The sequence below is a fragment of the Rhea pennata genome, chromosome 22, assembly GCF_028389875.1.
Source record: "Rhea pennata isolate bPtePen1 chromosome 22, bPtePen1.pri, whole genome shotgun sequence".
In the NCBI taxonomy this organism is placed as follows: domain Eukaryota; kingdom Metazoa; phylum Chordata; class Aves; order Rheiformes; family Rheidae; genus Rhea; species Rhea pennata.
The window spans coordinates 4,754,180-4,778,301 of NC_084684.1; the positions used below are offsets into that span (position 1 = coordinate 4,754,180).

Sequence of the window (24,122 nt, forward strand, 5' to 3'; positions counted from 1 at the left end):
GCTTGCAAAGTGAATCTCTGAACTCATGCACAGTGATCGTTTTCTGAAGATTACAAAAGAGCAAATGGCTTAAGCTTTTCTGCATCAGAGTGTTGCACAGATTTGAATCCTGCTGTTGTGCCTGCATAGGTGGACCCTTATGTCTGCGCAGGCTCTTCTGTACAGCAGAAGGTCTATCATGAGCACTAAAGTGCAAACGTGGGCAGCTTGGCCAGCCTAGTATCTTGCTGGCAGAAATAGTGAAGTCTAGTAGAATAAGGAAGTGCTTGCATGTGTGTTAAATTTTCTCTTTGCCCTGCTCTTTAGAGGGAAGGTACAGTGCGTCCTCAGGGCTGTGCGTTTGCAGAGGTTCAGGACTTGTTGCTCTGCTTGAAAGCTCTTTGCAGCTTGACCCTCTGCTGCAGTGCTGCCGGGGGCCTGAGCACTGCAGCCCCAGCACGCCACTTCTCCCCTCGCCTGCTTTCCTGGAGGAAAATAAATTGCAGACTGAGCAGTCTTCGAACAAATGTGCTCATTTCTCCCTGCTTGTTCATCTTGCTGCTGAAATGTGGGGCCAGATAGCTGCAGTAGTGTTACAGTGGATAGTAATGCTTGTAATAATCCACAAATTGTCTTTCCAAAGAGCCAAGGTTGTTTATCAAACGTCCTTTCTAAAGCTCAGGAAAAGTAAAGTCAGTATATGTATTCTTCTTTTTCCTCCTGCTGCTGCTTTAATATCAAGCCTTTTTTGATCTGTGCATCAGCTTCTGATGTGCCACTGCAGGCTGTTCTCAGATCAGGTTTCTTGGCGTGCTGTTGACTTTATCTCGTTTACTGGATCGCGTTTCTGTTGCCATATGCCCTGTGATCGCAGCCTCCCCACAGCTTTTTAACAATTAGTAATTGAGCAGGAAGTGTGTGTTCATTACAATAGCCTTTTGATTTTGCTTTCACAACCACGCAGTGTGTAGCAGGCAGCAGAGGCGGGGGAGGCGCTCCTCTGAAACGCAGTCTGTTGTTACAGCCGCTGTCCGTCCGTCTGTCCGCAGGCTCAGACTTGCCTGGCGCTGGTTGCTTGGCAACCCAGGGCTGGAGGATGCGCCCTGGCCCATGGCGCCTTTCCAGGAGCAGGCTGGTGGGTGATTTATCGCGGGCCGGGAGCGGGAGAGCCCGGGAGACGGGACTGGACCTTCTGACGGGAACCGTCACGAGATGGGAAGGCGAGAGAGACTGGCTGACCTGGGAGCGTTGTTGGGGGGCATGCAATGAAAATGCCCAGCGCCAGTAGATGAGAAGCCGCAATTAGAGCAAAAAGAAATGTGTTTCATTTAGAAATAATTTTTTCTTTTTTTGCTGTATTGTTTTCTTTCTCATCTAGGCTTTCACACAGAAACAGGTACAAAGCAGGAAGTGAACAAAAGCTTTGCAAATTGCTTTGGGAGAATCTGAAATCTATCCCCTTATAAAAATAGCCCTGAAATACTGATGGTACACTAAAGCTGGAGTTAGCACATAAGGTTAGCAGCACCCTGACGGCTCACAGCCTGGGGTGGAAGAACAGTTGTACTCTCCCCAGCTTTGGAAAAGCCTGATAGCTATTGTGTCACCTTCGATATCCTGTTGCCTTCCATATGGATTTTTTCCATTGATCTTTGATGTTAAATAGAGAAAGGAAAAGAAGAATTCTATAAACTGGCACTTAGGTAGCGATTCGTGCTGTGGTCGACGTTAGACCTTACGCCTGTGGAACATCAGCTCCAATAACATGAACCGAAGGAAATTTGGATAACCTTTAGCTAAGCACCCTTGTTCAGTTTCTTATGCTAGCTTGTAAAGCTTTATCCAGAGTATCCAGAGCTGAGGGACTGATGATACGTAGAAAGCATGGCAGCAAGAGCATTTTTGCATACTTCAAATGAAGGGGAAGAGGGAAGAAAGGATCATGAATCCACTTTGACCTCTTGCATGGCAATTTAAATACTTTACTGAAAATTCTAAATAAATGTGTTTGCAGCCAGTAATCCCACTCTGCGTGCAATCTCATTTAGCCAACTGTGTATGCAAATGTGCTATTAATGTGTTTGCATCCAGTTTAAATATACAAATCTAATCTGTTTATATATGTAATTTACACACAGCTGTGCTCATGCTCACTTAATACCAATATTTTCAGCAAGCGAGAGGTATCATGGGAGAGCTATTGTTCAAAACAAAAGCTAACAGTGCAGCACCATGGAAGGGGGATTATTATCATTTCAGGATCTTCTGGCATTCCCTTGGGGGAATCTGCTTAATGATTTTCCGTCTGTCTCCATGGCTGTGGATGTGTGGAACAGACTCTGGTGGGTGGTGTGTGCCCCTCTGTATCCATATCATGCTTTGGTCTTGAATCCCTCACATACAGTTTGAGGTAGGGTTTAATTTTTCACAGTGCTTAAGGAAAATGAAGTGATGCTATAGGTAGGGAAAGCAAATTTGTTTACCAGCTTTAAATCTTTCAGCTGATATATTTCTTCTATTTATAAAGGACATTTGCTCTTACAGGCAAGTGGCCTAAGTGATGCGTGATTTTTTGTCTATCCAGATTACCAGCAGTGTACTCTGAAGAGGTGGTGTGAATGTCCAATGAGAACATTAATGCCTTTTAATATATATTGGTATCTAATGATCACCATCTAAATATTTTTACATTTCCATACTACATTTGAAAAGAGTAAGAAGGATCAGTGAAAAATAATTTTATTTTCAAAATACACAGAGCTAAAGAGGCCAATTCTGTCTTGTCACAATAGAATTCTTCCATTTAAATCAATTGGTAAGAAGAATAAATGGACCAGTATCCATTAAAAGATGGCTGCGTTTGGTTTTGTATATGTCTTGAACTAAGGTCACAATCTGCAGAACAGAGAAACTGATAAGTATTAGAGAATATTTTTAATAAGTGTCTGTACACGTACCCACGTACACGTATATAGGATTGTTTTCTTCCAGCCTTGCTGTACAGAATAATCACCTGCATGCGTGCCTGCTTTCTCTTGGATGGGAACTCCAGAAACTTTTGTGACACGGTTTAAGAAATGTTGATCTGTTTACAGAGTCAGCAAAGGGGACTGTTAAAATGTGAGAAAAATACCTCATTTTCAACCTGGATTACTTAAAATTTTAGTTTGTGATGGAGGAGCGGCAACTGGCATTGTGGAGGTGGCTGCCCATTATTACCATTCATGCTTCAATGTCATAGCTGGCTATGTTTGTAAGTACAATGAAGCATCTTTACTTGCTGTTATCCGTGACTTGCTGCAAGCCAAGTGGATCGTGAAAGAACTTGAGTGCGTAGTGTCAGTGGTCATCGAAGCACGGACATTCCTACTATAGCAAAGGTCTCTTGTAACAGACACTTGTAGTAAGTGGTTCCAGGCTTCTCAAAGCAGTTGCTGGAGGCTGTGAACAAGTTCACATACCTTTGCGTCTATGTCATGGTTATGTCAGAGAAGAGAATTGAGGTCTCTCAGATCATGACCTTTGCTTCAGTGCTGAAAGTTGGTGAGATTCTTACTCCCATGCAGGGCAAGGCAAAGGAGTGCTGTGGCGGAGTTGGGACAAAGCAGTAAACTTAAGAGCATCTGAGATGATGGAGGCTAAGGGCGGATAACACAAAAGGAACAATGGAGCATTTTCCCGGACACCTACTGCTACTTCTGCTTGCATGCTTGTGGTCTGTGCACATCTCTGATACAATGCCAAGGTCTGCAGAACAATGTGCAGAAACACTTAGGGAGGTCTTACGAAGTCTTTCACTTAAACAAGTTTGCCAGCTAGGTGATTTTTGCAAGCTTGCTGTTAACTGAGGTAATGAACAGCAGCACAAGTATCTAATACTAAGGGTAAAATTGCTGGCTACTTCAAAATTAAAAAAGAAAAAAACATTAAATAGAGTTATGGTTGTGACAGGAAACAATAAAACAAAGGAAGTTCAGATGAGGTTGAAGCATATCCTGTTCTCCCAGCAGCAGGGCATATTAAAGGAACATAACAGGGGCCTGCATATACATTTTTCTTGACACTTCCTCTTTCCCAGTAGACTGATTTTCACAAAGCTTCCATGTGAGCTTTGTTGGGTTGCGATACCCATTCCTGATTCTATGTGCTACTGTTGTAGCTGACTGTTTTATCTTGGGACCAATGCTTGTTCATGGCAAGTTGCTTTCAGGATGAGAAATGATAGGAAGTTTAAGGGATCTCTCTCCCTCTTACCCTCTCCTGTGCCCCTAGAACAAGGTCACTTCCCTTTTGCAGCTTTCAACTCTTTAACTGGTGCTTTTGGTGCTAGCTGGTGCTTTTGGTGCATCTTGCTGTGGGACTCTTGATTGCTCTGTTCCCTCCTTGGCTGGACAGAACATCTGTCCGTCTCCACCTGCTTCTCCATCATGCAGCCTTCCTGGGCTCAGTGCTAGAAAGTTGTTTCTCCAAGCTTTAACCCAGCTGCCACCCCTGGCTTAGGCTCTGTGAGACGGCAAGACTCGGGAAGTCTACCAGCAAGGGCTAGGAATGGTTGGGGGCATGGCCAGGGCATAACATCCTGGCAGCAGCTTCCCACCCCCGAGAGCCCTTGCCTTCAGGGGCCGTGGCCCTGCGTGGTGCAGGGTTTCTGGGCAGTGGGACTGTTACTGGGTAAGAGCCCCTAGGGAGCTGAGCAGTTTGTGGAAAGAGTTAAGTACATGTGATACGTTTCTGTAGTGGTTCAGTGGGTTCTGAGAATAGCGTGGATATGTATGACAGCTGCATTGCCTTTAACTTAAAAAGTACCTTTTTTTGACCTTCATGGAATTAATTGCTGAGCAGTGTTTAGTTCTGCCTTTACAGAGCATCTAAGACTACTTTGAAGTGAAAGATACAATCAACATTAGCATCATTTTTCTGATATAGCCAGGTATAGTCTTTGGGAATAAGAAAAAAATGATAATTTGTAAGAGATGCTTGACATCATTAGGTTAAACCATGCTTAAGTGTCTTCCTAAGGAAACTCTCAGGATAGTTTCTAGATAGTTTCTGTCTTCTGTTCCTAGAGGACAATAGGAATCTTTTAACCTTATCAGCAAGTATCTTTATTTGAACTGTATACACATGCGTTAAATATAATGTTAAAACCCAGCCAAGGTTGTAATAAAATGTACTCTGCGTACTGAAATTCAGCCAATATGCATATACAATGTCTGCAGGCTGAAAAAATTACTGTTTGGGGCAATCTATAAATGTGTGCTGCACGCTAACAGGAGCTTTGCAGATGTAACCAAATCTCATTTCCTTTTCAGAACAGCTGACATAATTTTTAATCCTGTAAAATTTAAGAAATAAAGATGCTTTTATGCATTCAGCTTTTATTTGCTGTTAACTGTTAAAACCCTGTAAAACTTCTTACCACGTTTACTGTGAAACTAACTGAAGCATATTAAATTTGGAATATGACAGCTTGAAGTTGGCAACTGCCTAAAAAATCTTAGGCCTTTCAAAAATATGCTCTAACTTTATCCCTTTCATGATAGAAAAATATGTAGTGAAAATCACTCTGGGATTTCCAATATAACTTCAATTTTTTATATGCTCATAATTTAAGTAGAGCTTTGAGAGAAGAACTTTCTGTTCTTGGACACGGCCTACAGAGGGGATCTTTCAGAAATGAGTAAAAATTCTCATTTTTTGGATTAAGTAGGAACAGAAAATGCTCTGTATTTGTAAACATATTGCAATACAAAAAAAAATTTCATTAATTAACCAGCTGGGAGTTGTGGGAAGGGAATGAAATAACAAATAGATTTTCTTGCAGAAAATACATTTGATCTAAACCTGGTTGAAGCATCACCTTAGAAGGGACATATTACTAGCAGTTATGAAGTTACAGTTCTGTCAGAGTTGTCTTGCCTTTTTGAAGCACATGAGGCTTCAATTTGAAATTCTTAAATGGATTAAACAGATAATTTTGTGTAACATGTTTTTCTTGTCTGCTTTTCAGGCCAGGTCTATTTCAGATTTCTACAGCAAATAATAACCAAACTGTTCCTCAGTTCCCAGTTAAAACCTGGGGTGCTGAATTTCAGCATGCAGCAGTAAATTTTTCCTGCCAAGCTCTAATCTCTTGATAATAGAAACCCTGATGCATAACCTTAACTACAGCTTTGCAATGGCATTATCATCACATTGATAAACATGCCATCTGAGCTCTGTTAGTCAGAACATAATGGCTTTGTGTATCTTGTCACGATATTTGTTTCTTAGGATAAAATATGGGACCTGCAAGTAACACATATGCAAACATTAACATGCTTGTTCCTTGTTCTTTCTTGTTATTTATAGCTCCCTGTTTACACATTGCAGCAGGATACTGTAGGATCTAATAAATTACATTGGAGGAGCTCAAATTATAAAATAGCAGTAGGAGAGCTTGTGTTCTGGCTGGTCAATAGCCATGGTAACCACTTCATAAAATATAACTGTGTCGTTTGTCAACAATGACTGACCTAGGAAGCCATGGGATTTCCTAATGCTGCTTCACAGCAATAATTACTCTTAGCATTTATGTAAATTTTGCTACAGTTTGTTTTCAGTGAACAGTACAAACAATAACGCTGACAAAATTCTGTAGTAAATAACGTTTTAAATTTAAGTGTAAGTGGTAAAATTGAAGTATATTAATTTTTTAAAGTACTGAATTTGGATTTTTAAACCATTATGCTCTAGAGCCACTTCTGTGTTTTATAAAACCTACTTTCTTATGCATTCATAGGATTAAGTCTCATTGTTCTACCGTTCCCATATCGTAAGACTATTTAAATCTAGCAGCTATCTCTTTCAGATGCCTTTTGCAGGCAGAGTGCAACATCTCCTGCCCCATTAAAATGCAGAGATGAAATCTGTTGCATGCGATTTGTGGAGAGGTGAGAAAATTCAAACTGTGTTAGGCAGTCTGTCTTGCAACACACAGGAGAACAACAGGTCACTTCTGATTTGGTGTGGAATTATGTACTTTGTTCTTTTACATTTAAAAATTTAATAGAGGCTTCTATTGTGCATGACTTAAAAGAAGTAGCTGTTCTTGTTGCAAGTTAAGGGAGAGCTGAACATATGATGCCTGAATTAATGTGAGACTAGTACAGGAAGAAAGATCTGGAAAATAAAATGTATTTTTAAAGAAAAAAATAGGTTTTAAAATTTCTAAGTTTATAAAACTAATGTTTTGCCTGCACTTATTAATGAGACTGGCTTTCTTCTGCCTTCAGTAGAGGAATAGTTGAGGAATATCTCTATGTTCCTTGCAGTGCATCGATGGCCTACTGACACCAGCTCAGACATACTGCTGAGATATATTCTAGTTGCAAGGACTTCTTTGTATGATATAGAAACAACGGTACCCAACAAATCAGAGAGCTACAAGCCTGATCTCCCACTTGTATGAAATACAGGCAGAACGCCCAGAGCAGTGACTTTTATTGTGAAGCCACTGTTTACTTTTAATGGTCACTATGACTTTTTTTTTTAGCAACTCCAAGAAGCATAGGGATGACTTCTGTTTTGTTAAACACCAGTGACTGCCTTGGAGGGGAAGCTGTAGTTAATCAGCTCATTTTGGAAATGAGGGTTGATGCAGAACATTGATGGATCAAGTAGTTCAGTGACTACTTGTGGCTGCTCTCCACTTAAGTTTTTTTTTTTATTATTTATTTATTTCATTTGATCTGTACAACCCATAATTTTCTGCATACAGCTAGGAACTTGAGTTAGAACATATCTCCTGGAAAAACATCTAGCATGAGTATTAAAGACTGAAATCATGTTTTTAACTATGCCACTTTCTCTTGGCCAATAAAGGTGATGGCATAATTGGCCAATATTTCAGAATGCCAGAAAGATTGACTTCAGTCACATTTGGGATTTTTGAACATCATTTCAAGCTACTTCCAGCTATTGAGACAGGCAATACTATGCTTATGTTCCCAGTAGGGATTTTCTTGTGAGTAGAAAGGGAAACAATTTGTCATAGGGGTGTTTTTAAGACAGTGTTGAATGAGAACACAAAACAAATGTGAAATAGTTTGATTTAAAAAAAAAAAAAAAAATCAATCTTGAAAAAAAGAAAGGAGAAAAAAAGAAATTGTTACCAGAGAATTCAGATACACTGTAGTAAGTCATTGGCAAAATGACATATAAGAGATCAGGCTTTCCCATTTTATACTGTGAACCAGATTGCTCTTGCATATTCTGCTGTCTTCATGCACAACTGTAGTGTTCCTGGTCTGGTTTCTTCTTACTGCTCTCCAGCTTTTTATGTCACGTTTCCGTAATGCTCTGTTAGCTGATGCTGCAAAAGCGCCGTACCTCCAATGCAGTGCACGTTAGCAGCGATGGCTGTGCGGAAGGCAGGACTGCTGTGCTGAGACTCCAAGTGCCCGATGGATTGTGTGCTTTCAAGTTCTTCTTGATTGAGTTGATTTTTGCTCTGTGGGGTTACGTTGCTCCCTGGCCTGCTGGGAACACCCTGTGGGCATGTGGGTGTTTCTTGTTGCTGCTGCCATCTTCCCTTGCACCGGAGCAGGAGCGTGTGTGCATGGTGCCAGAGGGGTGGTCATCTTCGCCCGCAGCCGAGTGCGAATCCCTTGTCCTTAGCATGGCAAAAAGAGAAGTATGTGTGTGAATTAGTGACCAGTCGCACGTTGTGGGCGGTCTTGGCGACCTGCTCTGCAGGTTTTTGTGGGTGACTTCTGTGAAGGAAGGCTGCCACCTTGCTCTCCAGGAGCCCGAGCACCATCCTTACCGAACCCATATGTTTCCAAGGGCTCTGTTCACTGGTTTAAAGGGGGGGGGAATCGTACACTAGAGGGGACTCGAAGCATCTCCCACTGATGGCTAATCCTTGTCTCTGCACCCACAGGCGTGTTTTTGCAGTCCTCGGCAGTGTTGCTGGTTTGGGGGTCAGGGCTCGGTGAGTCCCCCGTGGGACTGTGTCTGCAGAATGGTGCGCGGAGGTGCCGGAGGAGACCGCTCCTTCGGCTCCGGCGATGTGGTGGGAACTCGTGCGGCGTACGAAGCGCTGCCGCTTTCGCAGTGCGTTGCCCGTTCCGGAGTTCCTGCTCCGCTGCACGGCAGCGACGCCTCTGCCCGCCTGCGCCGTGCTCGGCCCAGCTCGCTCCGCTCCGCGGCCGCACGCAGGCTCGGCCCGAAATGCGCGACGCCGGGGCGCGCCGATCCAGGCCGCCTTTTGCGGATCACATGCTGGGCGGCCGCCGGCCCGGCCCGGCCCGGCCCGGCCCGGCTCGGCCCGCCCCCGCGCCGCCGCCCGCCCCCGCGCCGCAGCCCGCGCCGCGCTCCGCGCCGCCCAGCGCCGCCGCTCACCTGGGGCTGCCCGAGCCGCGTCCCGCGGGGCCCCGCCGAGCGCCGCCGCCGCCGCCGCGCGGGGAGGAAGCGCCCGGGCGCGGAGCCGCCGCGGCCCGCCCAGGACCGGGGCTGGATCCCGAGCGGCGGCGGCGCCTCCTCCGGCAGCCGCTGCCCCGAAAATCGGCGCTGCCGCCTGCCCCCGCCGGAGGACGGCGCGGAGCTGGGAGGAGACGCGCGGCAGCGCGCCTGGCTCGCGTCGCGGAAGAGCCGCCCGGGGTACGGACTTCGGAGCCTCAGATGTTGGGAGTTTGGCCAAAAAGGGAATCCGGTTTGATCTTTTTTTTTTTCGGTATCTTTTGAAGCCTTTCGCTGCCCGTTCTCGGTGTGCATGTACGTTTTCTTCTATCAACAGTCCCCGAGCTAAGAACCTCGTTTGGCTGTTGTGCTGACTAGCAAGATCTTTTTCTTCTCTGCTGACACCCTATTTTTGTTATCTTTTATCGCAGAAACGTTTTATTAAGGGATTGAGGCAGTACGGCAAGAACTTCTTCAGGATCCGAAAGGAGTTGCTTCCCAATAAGGAGACTGTAAGTGCCTTTGGACTTTATGTAATTTGCGTTTTCTCCTGCTGTTTCAGCGCTTGATCTTACAAAACTATTTTCATCTAGCCCTGAATTGAATTTGCTCAGATAAACGGAGGAAAAATCCAGAGCTAACAAAGGTTGCTGTAATTTTAAGTGCAGTTTTTAGGTCTTGTGAATGAATGATGTTACATAAAATAGCCGTTATTGCTGACAGAGTCACTGAGGTTGGATGAGGTGTATTTGTGGAGCCCAAATCTAATTTTAAATTCTGACATTATGGTGGGATAATACATATATGTCAGCAAGTTGGGCTCAAATGGCACTGGGTAATTAAAGAAAGCCTAAAACAAAACAAAATCTAATTGAATCTGGAAGGAGGAGGTATGTGCTGGCTGCTTTTAGGATCTGCACAATTTGGTGGTTTTATTTAACTCCTTGTGTTCCTAGAACATGTGGACGGCAAACGTATAACTTTAGTATCTGATTTGATTCATGGGTTATTACTCTATTGAACTTTGTAAAGCTACTTTACTGTCAAATTCTATTAAAATCCTGACAAGTCCATAGAAAAGGAGATGGTCTGGGAGGAGCAGTTGACTTCTTCAGAGGAAAGAGGGTTTGGGAAGCCCTGGGAATCTAGTTAGTTTTCCATTAGTCCTAATTGCCAAGCTTCTCTAGAAGCTTCGGTGTCCATTCTGCAGGTGTCATTTAACTGCTGGGGGGTGGTTTTGGAAAGCAGTTTTCATGTTTTTCTTGAGTTTAGGGCGAGAAATAACTCAATGAAAATAGAATCACAGTGACTGTTTTTGTAAGTAACAATGTGTTGGTAATCCTGAAAACATTTATTTAAAACATAATTGAGATGAGGTTGCCTTTTTTTTTTTGTCCTTTTTTGTGAAACTTGGGTGTTCAGTGGGGAACACTATTACTATAAAATTATTTTAAAATCTCTCACTTACTTTAGGATGTTTCCATTCTCTTTTCCTGAGATGTTCTCATGACATGATATCGTGACATCACAGTCTTTCATTGGTAAATAGTTAATGGCTCCAAATGGGTTGAACGAAGAGGGGGGTGTGAGATGATTCCTGGAGTGCCTCAGCCAAGTGTATATACTCGCTGCTTCTGCTGGGGATGATAGGAAAACATAACCAGATCAAATGTAGGTGGACTTTGCTTTAGTATTTTGATGGAATTTGAGGCACAAAAGTCCTGTTTTAGAACAGATGACAGGTTAGGAAGAAGGCAGAAATAGCATACTGCTTAACACAATGTAACAAATCTCGTCTATAGTCAGCATAAATGGTCCTCCTTTCCTCTTTTCTTTAGAATAACTGGCAGCAATGTATTTAGGACACACTGTTGTTTAATTCAGAAATGTGTTCTGCTGATAATAAAGTTACTGAGAGGTCAATTATTCCTTTAAAAATTGATTCTGTTTACAGTTACTCTGAAATAAGCTTTCAAATATGAAGTGTGTGTTTGCAAAAGAGAAAAACAGTTTGCAGGAGAGAGGAAAAGAAAAACGAAAGAACTGGTAATTAGGGACATCTGTCGGACCGTGCGTGCCTGTCTGTGCCGCTCGACTTGTGCATCTGAACCTGGGTGTCAGGCCTAAGGCTCTCCGTAGCAGTGTTGCAAGCTTGCAAGGGGTGTGGAATATGATACAGGTTATCACTGTTTGAGCGTTAGGTTTTTGTTTTATTAGGCCTAAATTTTCAGCGCAGTGAGGATGAAAGGCTGCGTCTGAGCAGCCGGGAAGCCAGTGTTGATGGGCTTGCACAGGCTATTTTAGCCCCTAGTGGTAACTGAGCCCCAGGTAACCTTTGACCTACAGTAGATTGCTTAATCTCTGTTTCCTATTTTTGCCCACAGGTTTCCTTTCTGGTGTGACTCCTCCTTGCCTCCCCCCCACCACACGCACACAATCTTTTTCAGATAAAATTTGCAGCAGTTTTGCTATAATACAATATACCAAGTAAAGGCTATAGTAAATTATGTTTGACTATCCAGTTTTGCTTTCCCTCCTTAGAGCGGAATAAGGAATATTGCAAATTACAAGGCAGTGGAATTAATTTGTCTGCATTTTTTCATCACTTTGCCTGTCATCCTTCTATTGCAGTATGAAATAACCCTCTAGCAATTCCAAAAACGCTAGAAAAAAAGACCTTATTTTGCTTTTCAGCCACCATATTAACATGAGGTGAGACTCTAAATAAAAATGATTATATGGACATGAGAACTTCTACGGCAACTCCCAAGTCCTGCAAAAGCTGCTTTAAAGTGAGTCAGGGACATTGATGAAGTTACTTGCCCTAAATGAAAACCAGGCTATAGGTCAATGCATCCTGTACGTTTCTAATTTATTAGAGTTAACCTAACTAGTCACTGAAGTCTGAAAGGAGAGCTCGTGTTTTTCCCTCTCGGAAAAATCTACTTAAAGTTAAATCTCCTTAATATCAAGCTTTTTGTATAATGCATGCCTTTTCTAGACATCTGTATTTATGCTGCTTTCACTGGGGAACGACTCTTCTTAATACCTCCTTAAGCCTGCAGCTGGGACGCTGCAGTAGTGGCAGATAAGTAATGTGGTAGAAGTACAAACTTGCTGTAGTGACCAAGCCTTTTTTATATGAAATCAGGTTTATGCTACTATACAGGAAGTGAGAATGTAGATGTGACTCCTGCATTACTTTTCTTCTAAAATATTGGGGAGTATAAAGAGGCCTTGCTGAGAGATGAGAATTAGGTCATACTGTACTTAGTTTTCACAGGCATCACAAGGAATGCCTGTTTGAGTTGTCTGTGCTTTTTTCCCTCCACAGTTAATGTACCGTATCTTTTAAGAAAATCCTGTGTTTGTCAACTTAGGTGTTTTAACTGTGACGTAGTTTCTTCTAAATTAATAGCCTGTAAGAAAAGGTCTTTATGAAGGAAGGCATTTATTGCATATCAAAGGTAGGTGTTTAGGCCTTCACTCTTCCCGTTTATTTCAAAGCAATTAGGTCTGAGAGAGGTTCCCCTGGGTAGGAGCGTACAGAGCCAAGCCTTCTCTTCAGGCGTTTGTAAGCAAGAGGCAGGAACTGAAGCTAGTTCTTATCTGAGCATGCCCCCTGCTGAAACGGGAATGCTGAAGTTGATTAAGAAAAGGGAACAGCTTTACCGAGGCTAGATCAGGAAATGTTAACCTTGTGGTATTCCGGAGAAACGTGCAACTAGCAACGAGTTTTCTTCAATGATCTGATTTGGCTTTATATGTTTTTAGTTTGTGGGTTTGTTTTTTTTTGTTTTTTGTTTTCTCCTGTTTTGAGTTTATTTGCTGAAACTTTCTGGTAACACAGGACACTTGAAGCATTAAAAATTCTCTGTAGTGCTCTGAATTCCTTAGATGATTACACTGAGCTACTTGGCTTTGAGAGCTTCAGAAGTACCACCATTGCGATAGGCCCGAGATAAATAGACTTAAATGCCTACGAAGTTGGAGCTGGACTTCCTGTGCTCTTTTAAATAGCAGAGGGTAAATAGAGACGTGGAACGAAGGCGAGCGCACTGGCATCCTTGCGTGTGCAGAGCAAAAATGTCCAGTCGAGGGCAGGGAGAGAGGGCGCCAAATCTTGCTGTCAGTTTGCCCAAATTTAGAGCTGGGTCCTGTTTCAGTCCTTGTCTATTCGTGTGCAGGTCACCCAGCAGCAGTTTTGTACGCCTCACTTAAGGTACAGTTTCATACTTGTCTTGAACTATTTAAGGCCGTGCTGCCAGAAAAAGCAAGCTCATTTTCCCCTGGTTGTGCGTTCCTGCAGCCCCCTCTATATCTGATCGGTTGGCTGACCGGCAGAATTTAAGTGTCTGGTACTGGTCAGTTATCCAGTAGAAATGGGGGAAACATAGAAGGTTGTCTCTTTGGCAACCTCGCATAGGTTTAGGGAGAATAACAAGTTGTATCAGTAGGTAGCAATGGTGTAAGCTGTAATTGAAGTGAGGCCGTGAAATCACTGAATCCTTCATTGGAATAGGCCCCAAGGACCTTTCCCCCTCCTTTGCCTATTTATAAAACGGGGGATGACACCTACCTGAATGTTTTGAGATTCTTGACTGACTCCTATACCATTCCTCAGTGAAGGTTTGTGGTACAGTGATTGTCACCGTGGTCTAATTGCTTATCTTTTTCCTGGCAGGCTGAGGCACCATAGTGAGCCTTGTAGAGCTGCTTGCTTAGTGAGAAGTCTAAAAAGAGGACAGTGAGTCTTTGTAGAGGCATGTAGACTTTAGTCTAATTTTGTTTTGAATTTCGCTATTGAGCACATAGGCATCTTTGGTGTGTGTGAATTTTGGTTTGGCTGCTTAGCAAGAGACGACAAGAGTGCAACCTAAAGGTCTTGCCTCTGGCTGGATGCATCTGTGTTTAGCTTTGAAACACAGTGTTAATAAAAGTAGTGAATATCAACTGCTTTCCTTACATCAAAATACCTGTAATGCAGTCTAGTGTTTATGCACATAAGAGCTAAATAGACATCATTTTCTTCTTTAGGAAAAAAATTCTCTTTTGGCAGTAAAAATTCTCTGCCCAAATTAAATGCTGTTGGGACTTATCTCAGAGACTAAATAAGCTGTGCTCTGTTAATATTAGGAGACAAAATATGTGCAGTGTGAGCTTTCAGCATAAACTTCTGTTTAATTTTAGATTGGGGTTTAGATAAACAATTTTATTCTTGCCTCATTAATGCTTAATCTTGTGTTACATAATATACAATATTGGCTTCCTGAGTCGCTCTTAAATATAGTGCAAATGTGTGGTAGCTGAAAGGTCACTGCAGTTACCATGTGTGTAGGCTGGCAAGGTGTTTGTCCTCTGTACCGTCAGTACTGTATACTATTCATGTTAGCAAACAGCCTTAGTAATGTTTGTGCAAAGAGCTCACGGGCAGATTAAATAAAATGATTCTCGTTCAGCATAGTTGTTCAAATAGCAGTTTTCTTGTGCTTAAAAAAAGGGGGGGGGGTAATTAGGTGAATGTATTTCAGTCCCTTAGTATGAAGTGGTGAGTTAGCCCCACATTATTTTTTTAATATTTACATGTAATGGTGTAACTTATTTTCACCAATAGCTGAGTTTAATTGTGTGTAAGTGGCATGGGTGTTATTACTTGCTATTCTTCTTTCCCAAAGGAAATATATTTTGCTTGAATGGTATGTTCCCTTAACGATGGGATATTAATACACTGCATGGTCCTGGCACGTTTTTTCCTGATTTGTCTTTGCTACAGGAGAGTGTTCAAATAGGGACAAGCGATATAAGCCTTTTCCGTTTGAGAGCAGAACCTTTTTTCCTTAATAACTCGCTCTAGCCTAGACGCAGTCAGAGCTGAAATTTTCCATTAGAGTTTGAAATGACTGCCAACATAAACAGCCACTGCTTCTTTTCATTTCAGCTCTCAGTGCCACTAGTTCTTCTATCTTATGGATATTACAGTTGGAAGGTTTTGTTCCTGTTAAAATAGAGACGAGGCTTTAGACTATTAAAAATGATAACCAAAGATGATTTCTCTCCCCCTCCCTTTCTTCCTCTCCTCCTTTAGACGTAGCAGATATCTTACTGGGATTCAGTCAGTTTTGAAAAACAGACTAAGACATCAGTTAGTTGCTTTCCCTGTGTAAGCAAAACTGTAGATTCGCTTGCATAATAAACAGTTCAGCAGGGAACCTGTTTCCCTTTTTTATTTTTATGTATTTATTAACTGAGTGACTAGCTTAGCTGATTGCTGGGGGCCAGTATGTTAGTATGTTTGGCTCTAAGATAAAGCAGTGTACTGAGGAAGCATGCGGTAGTTCAGTTCAGACTTCACACCAGGGGCAGAATGAGCATGCCAAATAACTTTATGAAATGCTGAACTTTTAGAAGCTGAGCTCGGATGGAGATATTTCTAAATTTAAGCAGTACTGAGCTGAAAACTGTTTGCAAAGACCAGATTATCTACCATGGATGTTCATTAAGTGTGTTCACTCTGATTTGGCTTGATTTTAGAAGTTTTACCTGGTAAACCCATTACAAATGTAACCATTTTATTGGATAATAAAACAGAAGGTTTGGAAAAGTCTTTGAAGAGATTTAACAGTTTTGTTTAATCTTTGGTATACACCATATCTTCATTATTTCTAAAACTGATTTCACATCTTATAGGTGAATGGAGCTGCTAACTCTATGCTTGGGATAAGCTTGGGCCACAGTTCCTGTTTCATGGTTTATATACCATGTGTGTTCCTTTTCTTTCCATTTTCCAAGTTTCTTCTCACTGCATAACATTATCCTGAAGGTATATTTCCCTTCTGTCTTGGGTCGTTGTTCTGCAAACTGCCTTTTTGTGTTGGCTGATTCTTAAGAGTTCAGTTTCATGGCCTAGTGCCACTAGTGCTTGGCCATCTGATTAAGAACTAGGGTTACATCTTTCAAAGACAAAAATACCTTTTTCACACATGTGTCACTCAATTTCAGCTGAAGTAGGTAAAATCAAAGACAAAGTGCCTAATGTGCATTGTGTTTTTGTTTTAAATTTCTTATGCTCTCTTCATTTTCTATAGCATTAATTTACTATTATGTTTTAAAGATAATTTGTAATGTCATCAGCTCAGGATCTGGGCTACTTATTTGAGTTTCTCACTAAGAAACCTTCATAGATGAAGAGCATGAAAGAAGTAAAATTAGAAGGTGTATTCACTGTGCCAGCTAGACCCCAGGATTGCGTTCAGCTAGGATGATAAATCAGCTCTATTGTTTGCACTCTGATTTTGTTTTTTTATTTTACTTTACAAGATTGAAACCCATTGTTTATTTTTTTCTGAAGATTTAGAGGTAGGTAGACATAAAATGTTGTTGCAAGCAAAAGAGGACCATTAGCCAATTGCACTGTGCTCTGTCAAAGAGCCAACAATGACAATTTCTGCTTTGTGGAGAAAAGTACATAGTAGATCTAAGCCAAGATTATTTGGGAAACTGATACAATATTGTCTGAGTCCTCCTCAACAATTGAAAGAGAATAATACTTTGGTGACTGTAGATAATTCTGGTTTTTCCTTACCTTCTGTTTATAGTTCACCATCATAAGCATTTTATTGTTAGTTTGTTTTCTTGCTGTGAATTCTTTCTTTTGTACCTGTGCTGAAGGAATGTGAACTTCTGGTCAAAGTGTTTTGGTTGATCAACAATTGGGTACTTCTCATTCTGCATGTTTCTTTCTCTATGAAAAAAGATATTAAAGGTATTAACTTTTTCCTTTTATTTCTTTTTTGTTGTTATTGTTTTTCTTTTATAGCTGTTTTCAGATTGTGCCAAATCCTCAGACATCAGTTTTAAGAGCTTGTGAATCTTGAGTACAAAAAATAAGTATCTCCTTCAGATAGAACATTTTATTTCCATGGTTGAGTCTTTTGTCTTGGCAAGATTCCTTTCAGTGGATGCAGAACACCAATCCCTTCCTTTCATTTGTTTTTCTACCCTGTAAGGGTTTGAAAATATGCTTTAAACCTTGAAGATGGCTTTCAAAAGGGGAAAATAGAAACAGGAAGTAGCAGTAATGTTTGTGGAACATCCTGTCTTAGAACAGTGTTAGTGTTACAAAATTTGGGTAACTACATGGTGCAAAAGATTTTTCTCTGTATAATCCTGCATGGTGTCTGATTTATGAAACAGTTCGTTAGAGAATAATCTCAGAGTAATCCTTCTGTGGTACTAACTCAACACCCATGACTTATATCTGAGAATCTTGTAGTGTTTAATCTTGTTCCTAATACACAGCACTGTGGGGTATGGTGTGTTTTTTGCAGATGAGGAGCTGAGTTGGAAGCAAGCCTAATGACTTGCTCAGGGACACGGAAGACACCTGTGGTAGAGCAGGAAGATGAGCCTCCATGTCCTTTATACTAGTTGCATTGATATAAAAGTGGTCTTGAACAAATCACGTCCTACGAGTCCTTGATTTAATCTGTGAAAGACATACATAGCTGAATGGCTTAGTTTTATGGCCTGTTAAAGACTGTGTTGAAAATTGACACAGCATTCTAGGATGGGATGGTTGCTTTGAAAGAAAAACCAGAGGAGGACATCACAGTACAAGTCTGAGTCGGAAGAGGAATATGTTAGAGCGGAACACATGCCTCAGATGGTGCGTCTCTGATGCTGGTTAGGCCCTTTCTCTTATCCATGCAATGGGAACACTAGCTTTTAAAACTTTGGGTATGGAGTATAGAAGAACTTTCAGAAAGGGTGGAGATGTGGTTTATCTGGCAAGTGGTGAGTTCTAAGGCCATTACTCAAGCCTGATACTGAAAAACAAACTGCATTAAAGCATGAACAGCTGTTGCAGCTAATTCAATTTATGTGTTTAAACTTGGTGTTTGTTGCCTACGCGTAGTTTTTGTGTGAGTGTATCTATATGCATGTGTTTGGGCCAAATTTTATCCTTAGTTATCCACAGGAAGTCAGTGGGGTCTGATCATGCATAGCTTTTGCCAGACTGGTTGGTTGCTTATGTTTGCAGAACAAGCATTGTGTATTGCTACTTGAGTTTCTCCTCCTCAGCATCCACACTGCTTCCATATCCTAGTCTGGGATAATGAGGATTAATTAACAATATCCTCTTGATGAACAGGAAGGAGAGGGCAACTAAACTGTAGCCAGTATAACTGAGGATGACACTTAGCTCAGGATTTTGGAAAAGAGCTGTCCAGATGTTGTTCCAGCTGGTGCCATTTTGTGTTTGTGTTTGCAGACTGAGAGGAATGACAGTTTCGAAAGGTATTGCAGCAGTGTTTTGATTTTGGTTGATGGTGGTTCTTTTTTTTTTTTCTTTTTGAACTGTCAAGTTCCAGAAGTAAAAAACATAAATAGTTTTAACCTATTCTGACAGTTATGCTTACAGGAAAATTAGGGTGATCTGCAGTTCCTTAACACAGACATATTGCATTGTTGTCCAGAATGTGAGGTTCAATGGAGCAAGCCCATTTCGGGGCAAAAGACTGTGCACCAGAAAATGACTATTCAGTGTTGGCAGAAAGTAAGCTGTATTTTTAATGTGTCTTGTCTGCCACACTGGACATGAAATTAACTTTCTTCTTATACAGCAGATCATTGACCTTAGTCATTGTATCCTACCCCAGATGGCACTGTATAAACTGTATCTGTAGTGTTATCTTGGCTTTGAATTAGTCCCAAATACAGTATTCAATCGTAAATATCCTATAATATGCTGCTATGACTATGCTGTGAGAGCAAGATGATAATAACTTCAGTAGACAGATGCACTCATTTTGTCATTTTTGTTTCAAAACAGCTGTAAAAAAGAAGTGATGCTTGATTACTATCTTTTCCTTTCTTGCCAAGGAAAACTCCCTGGAATTATACAGATTGTGGAATAAATTGAGAATGGAGATTTAAGGGTAGTGACCCTTGTTTAAAGGGGCCGTGGCATAGGGAAAACAGGCTCTGTAAGCCTCATAATTTAAGGAACATTTAACATCACCAGTAGGAATTTGCTATATTTCCTTTTTGTTTCCCCTTTCTACTTTGTATCGCAAAGAAAAATGCATGGAACAGAAGTACAGAATTTAACTTCTCAGGATACTAAAAGGCTAATTACTTAGAGGTAACGATGTTATTCTTTTGGGTATGCATGTATTGTTTTCATCACAGCAGCATATCATGTAAGGAAACAGATGTATTCTGCAAGATTTTCCACTCTGACTCTAAGACCTGACCACAGCCGTGTATATGTGAATAACTGTGTAGGTATAGTGTGGATTGCTTTTGCTGCCAAGAACTAGAATGCATTTCAGGTGCCTTAACATCTTTCAGTATCTGGAAAGCAACAAACAAGAAGCTGCAGGCCACGTGAAATGCCCAGGCTGTCTTTATCCCACTCTTGCTTGTGAGTGATAGCCATCTTGCAAGACTCAGGTCCACCATTTCTGCTCAGTTTGTGGTGGTCTTTGCTTGCAGTAAAAAAGGCCTCCCTCTGCTGGTTGTACATCTGCCATTGCTGCCTGGAGAACTGTACGCCCTGGAGCAGCACCACCACGCGTTTGTGCTGTAAAGAGACTAAGCACACTGCTTTGCTGCTTAGGGCCTTTAGAAAGGTAAGGGGTTGCAGAGCATCAACTGCTGAGCAACCACCAAGGCAGGTTCCACAGAACACCTTTTGTTTTCTACATCCCATGTTTAAAAAAACCTCAATGTTGGGCGGTCGGTTTCCTTCTGATGCAGATCTTCTAGATTAAAATTTTCTTTGCAAACACGAGTTTTAAAACTTCCTCTTTTTAATGTATTTAAATGGAAGAGGAGGTTCCTATGTAATCTGTGGATTTAAGAGCTTGGAGTCTGGAGAGCTGTAGTAAGTGTCCTGAGACTAATGACAAAATCACAAAAACTAGCAGGGAAATCCTTGTTAGTTGTGGTCATCTGATAAACAGAAAATTGGCAGAGGATAATGTTCCTTTTTACGTTACCAAATTCCTGTAGGGCAGTAAGAAAGCTGCCATTAAAAAGGTGCTGGTAAGTGCCTTGATTGCTGTGGCGAGATGCGTCCTTCTCCGTTTGCGGGAATGTTTCGGTTGACTCCTCTCCTCCTCCCTCCCCCAAACATGCTTTCGGTGCGCCGCTTCCCTTCCTCCCAGCTTCCCTGGCACAGACTGAATTATTTCTTACAGTGTCCCTAGACCTTGTCCTTTAAAGAAGGGATAGTGCATTCCAGGTTATAAAACACTTCTTGCCTCGTGCAATTTGAGGAGTCCTCCCGGTTGTTTAATTCGGAGCCTGCTTTGTGCCTAGAGCCTCTCTCCTTGGGTAAGCACCAGCGCATCCCACAGGAACTCTAGATTTGTTTTGCTAACTCTGCCTTTCTCTCTGTGGTTCACAAGCCTCTAATGATCTGTGAAGCTCCAAGATTTCTCATTTGAACAGTAGTAGTTTTAAGAACCCCCTCCACTACATAAAAGTCTTAATCACTTTCCACATGCTGGGTTTTTGACCTCATGAAAAGCTGACCTCCTACAAATTTGGTTTGTAAATCGAGGCATCCTGGGCTGGGGCTTGTTAATGGTATTGTGAAATTTGGGGGTGGGAGGAGAGTGATGAAACTCTGGGCTTTTGGTCGGTGAGGAGGATGTGATACGGTGAATGTTTCCGTTGCCCTTTGTTACTGTTCAGGTTTGATTAGTTTTGTTTCCGGTAAGGTTAACCTTTTTTTTGTTTGTTTGTTTTGTTAAGGAGGTGATCTTTGCCAAAGCTTAAATCTTTCATTATAATTGCAGCAGGAGGGAAGGAGCAGGGGGGAAATGGACTATAAAAACAACCTTCCCCCCTCCCTTTTCTTTGTTCATGCAGGCCTTTGACCATTACTTTCTGTCCCTTTGCCTCCTCTGAGGTCTCTTTTGGGCTTCAGGGTTAACAGCAAATTTAGAACAGTTTGCCATGCTAACTGCATTACTTGGTTTCCCTAAGCTAGGAAGGTCTAAGCTATTCTTAGGCAGCAAAGTGACACTACAGATCTCTTTCTCACAGTCACAAATACCTCTCTTTTCCCACGACCACCTTTGCAGCACAGGTGGACTCTCTTCTACAGGCCAGAGAATTCTTGAAAACCCTGGGGCGTGAAAGGAGAAAATACAGTGCAGAGATTCCATATAGCAAAGAAATTTAAATCTTGCTGTATCCTTGAATCATTCCCAGCCCTGCCAGTGCTTTAATGCAAAATAAACTGACTATTGTTTTAGTGTATGACTCTTTGTTTAGTTGTCACTCTGCCTTCCTGGAAAAATACTGTTTCCTTGTACCTTAATCTTTGGCTGTCTTGTTCCAGCTTTTGCCTACTATTAGTTTTGATAATCAGAGCCAGTGCTGTATTTCTCTCCATTTAACAGCTCAAGATAAAATACAATACTAAAATCTTCTTTCTGTTAAATGCTTGCTTACTGCTTTTGAAAGCCCAAAGTATGCAACATGCAGCAGCCCATCTGTGGAGGAAGGAGTGGGTTATGACCTCTTTAGAGACTGTGTACTTGCTAGTTTGTTTTGTGGGTTTTTCTTGTATTTTCTTACAGTATTTTTCACCTTTTGATTGGTGTGCTTCACTAGAGCTTGACTTATTTACAATTTAGATAACATGACGATCACACTTTCTGCCTATAGTTTCCTTTCATTGTATTAAAGTAATGCAGCTGCAGTGTGTAGTGGAGAAGAACGTGATTTACAGAAATACATGGTGGTTTTGTTCTGTAGAATATCATTACTTGCAGATTCAACTGTGATTAAAATGTGTGCCATAAACCTTGCACGCTTTAGGTGCTTACAGAACATGTGGAAAAATGCATTCATCCTAATTCCCACTGTTAAATCAGATCCAGCATATAGAATAACTCTGTAGGCTGCATATCTGGACTTTCACCTTGTTATGATGAAGTGACATGGACAAAGGCTTTCCACCTTCAATGCTGTATTAGAGTTGTATTGATTTAACAATTCCTGTTCCTGTTATTATTCTGTGCCATTTGATGTGATAGATTTTTGTTGCCAGGCTTTAAAAGTACATTCTTTTGTTGTGAGCTTCTAAAAAGAATTTGCCTGCCTACCATAGGCACAAAACTCTTCCTCCTATCTTTCCCTTATTTATATTCTTCTAAGATGAGTAATGTCTTTGCTTCAGAGAAATCTGTGCATTTCTTACATTTGCATGCTCTTCAAAAGTGCTGCAAATGATTTTCAGCAAAAAAAATGAAAATTAAGAAGCTGAAGTCTTGTTGGATTTGAATCACAAGAGCGTTTATAACCTATAGCTGTCAAAGGTATATTTGAAAAAATGCATTTTTTTAGCAAATTTTATTTAATAGATATGTACATATTGTAGAGAGACAACTGGAAATAGTAAGCTACTGGTCGTTGTTGCAATGAGTGACTTGTGTTACCCAGTGAATGTTCTGTTACCCTTCTGAATGCTGCTTCTTGGAGCATATTAGTAGTGCTGTTGAAAACTCACTGAGAATAAGCATTTAAGTGAATACTGTCCTCTTGTTTTCCCACCTCATCCTCTTACTCTTCTATAGTGCTTATCCCATGTCTATGCCATCTCGAATCATGACTCTTCTAAATGCCAGCCTGGTTATTTAGAACTGCACTTCCAGAAGTTTCACTTGCTACCCTTAACAGGTGGAGCAACATGTAATGAATGTAAGCCAATCTCTATGGAATACCTACTTTTCTAGTTTTATGTCTTTGTCAAACCAATGTTTTGTTATTTTTGAATCCCTGAAGTTTAGCTTTGACCTTTTCAAGTGAACTTATGCAGAAAGGCTATGGGAGATTTTTAAATCTGAGTTTCACGTTATGTTTGATTGCTTTAGTTGTCATCTTGCAGCTAAAAACGTGGATGGAATCCTGCAGGCTGTAGATAAACAGCCTTTCTGGCACGATGTTTGGTCTTGGTTTGTCAGCCCATAAAGGTCAGGTTAAAATGAAAGAAAAAACAGACTAGCAGGACTTTCTTTTGTTAGGAATAAAATTTCTTTGGGCTTTTTTTTTTTTTTTTTTTTTTTTGGTTATTATTATTATTCAGTTTCTCTTCAAGAATACATATTGTTTCCTTTGCTGCTGAAAGGAGTCCGTTGTGCAACTTATTTCCCAAATATTCTGTTAATCAGCCTCTAGCTTTTCAGCTTTGTTGTAAGGGTAATGCTCTATGGGTAAAAGGATATAGAATCTTTAACTGAGCTGACTAAAGTCACTGAATTCTTTCCAGCTTTAGGAGTGTGGGGAAAAACACAGTTAGAAACAGCTAGCTAGCAGAAACCTAGTGGCTAGATGTGGCTTGTTCTGTCACTTCAGTCAGACTTGTCCGTTTTTGAATGGCTATTGCTCTGGGGAAAGGTGAGGGTATGGGAACTCCCCAAAGATGTAGGTCTCTAAATACCATGCAGTCTCCTAAGATCATCCACTTTATTTCTTCTTCTCCACTTTCCAAAGGCACCTTCATCTGTAGTGTGTGGTGGTGTTTTCCACCTTGTTTCGTTAGAGAAGTGTTGTTGAAGGGCTGCAGGAAAGTAAGTTAGATGTTGCCAAAGCTTTGTTGCCTCTGTATTATTTTGTCTTGTCTCATTAATAATTAATGTTGACTTTGCTTGCTTGAAGGCTTCTTGGGTTGCTGGCAGCTCTGC

The 24,122-nt window shown here is 41.3% G+C and overlaps 1 protein-coding gene across 7 annotated transcripts in view; it reads left to right on the forward strand.

The window, feature by feature from the left end:
* The window catches only part of RERE (arginine-glutamic acid dipeptide repeats), a 248,613-nt gene that overhangs the window by 183,724 nt on the left and 40,767 nt on the right, over nt 1-24,122 (forward strand). For 6 of the 7 annotated variants that reach the window (XM_062593138.1, XM_062593141.1, XM_062593143.1 and 3 more), the window contains one exon: nt 9,852-9,932. The exons of the other annotated variant lie outside the window; for it this stretch is intronic. In XM_062593138.1, coding sequence (XP_062449122.1) covers nt 9,852-9,932 — 81 coding nt within the window. The remainder of the gene's footprint in view (nt 1-9,851; nt 9,933-24,122) is intronic. 7 annotated transcript variants of the gene reach the window in all.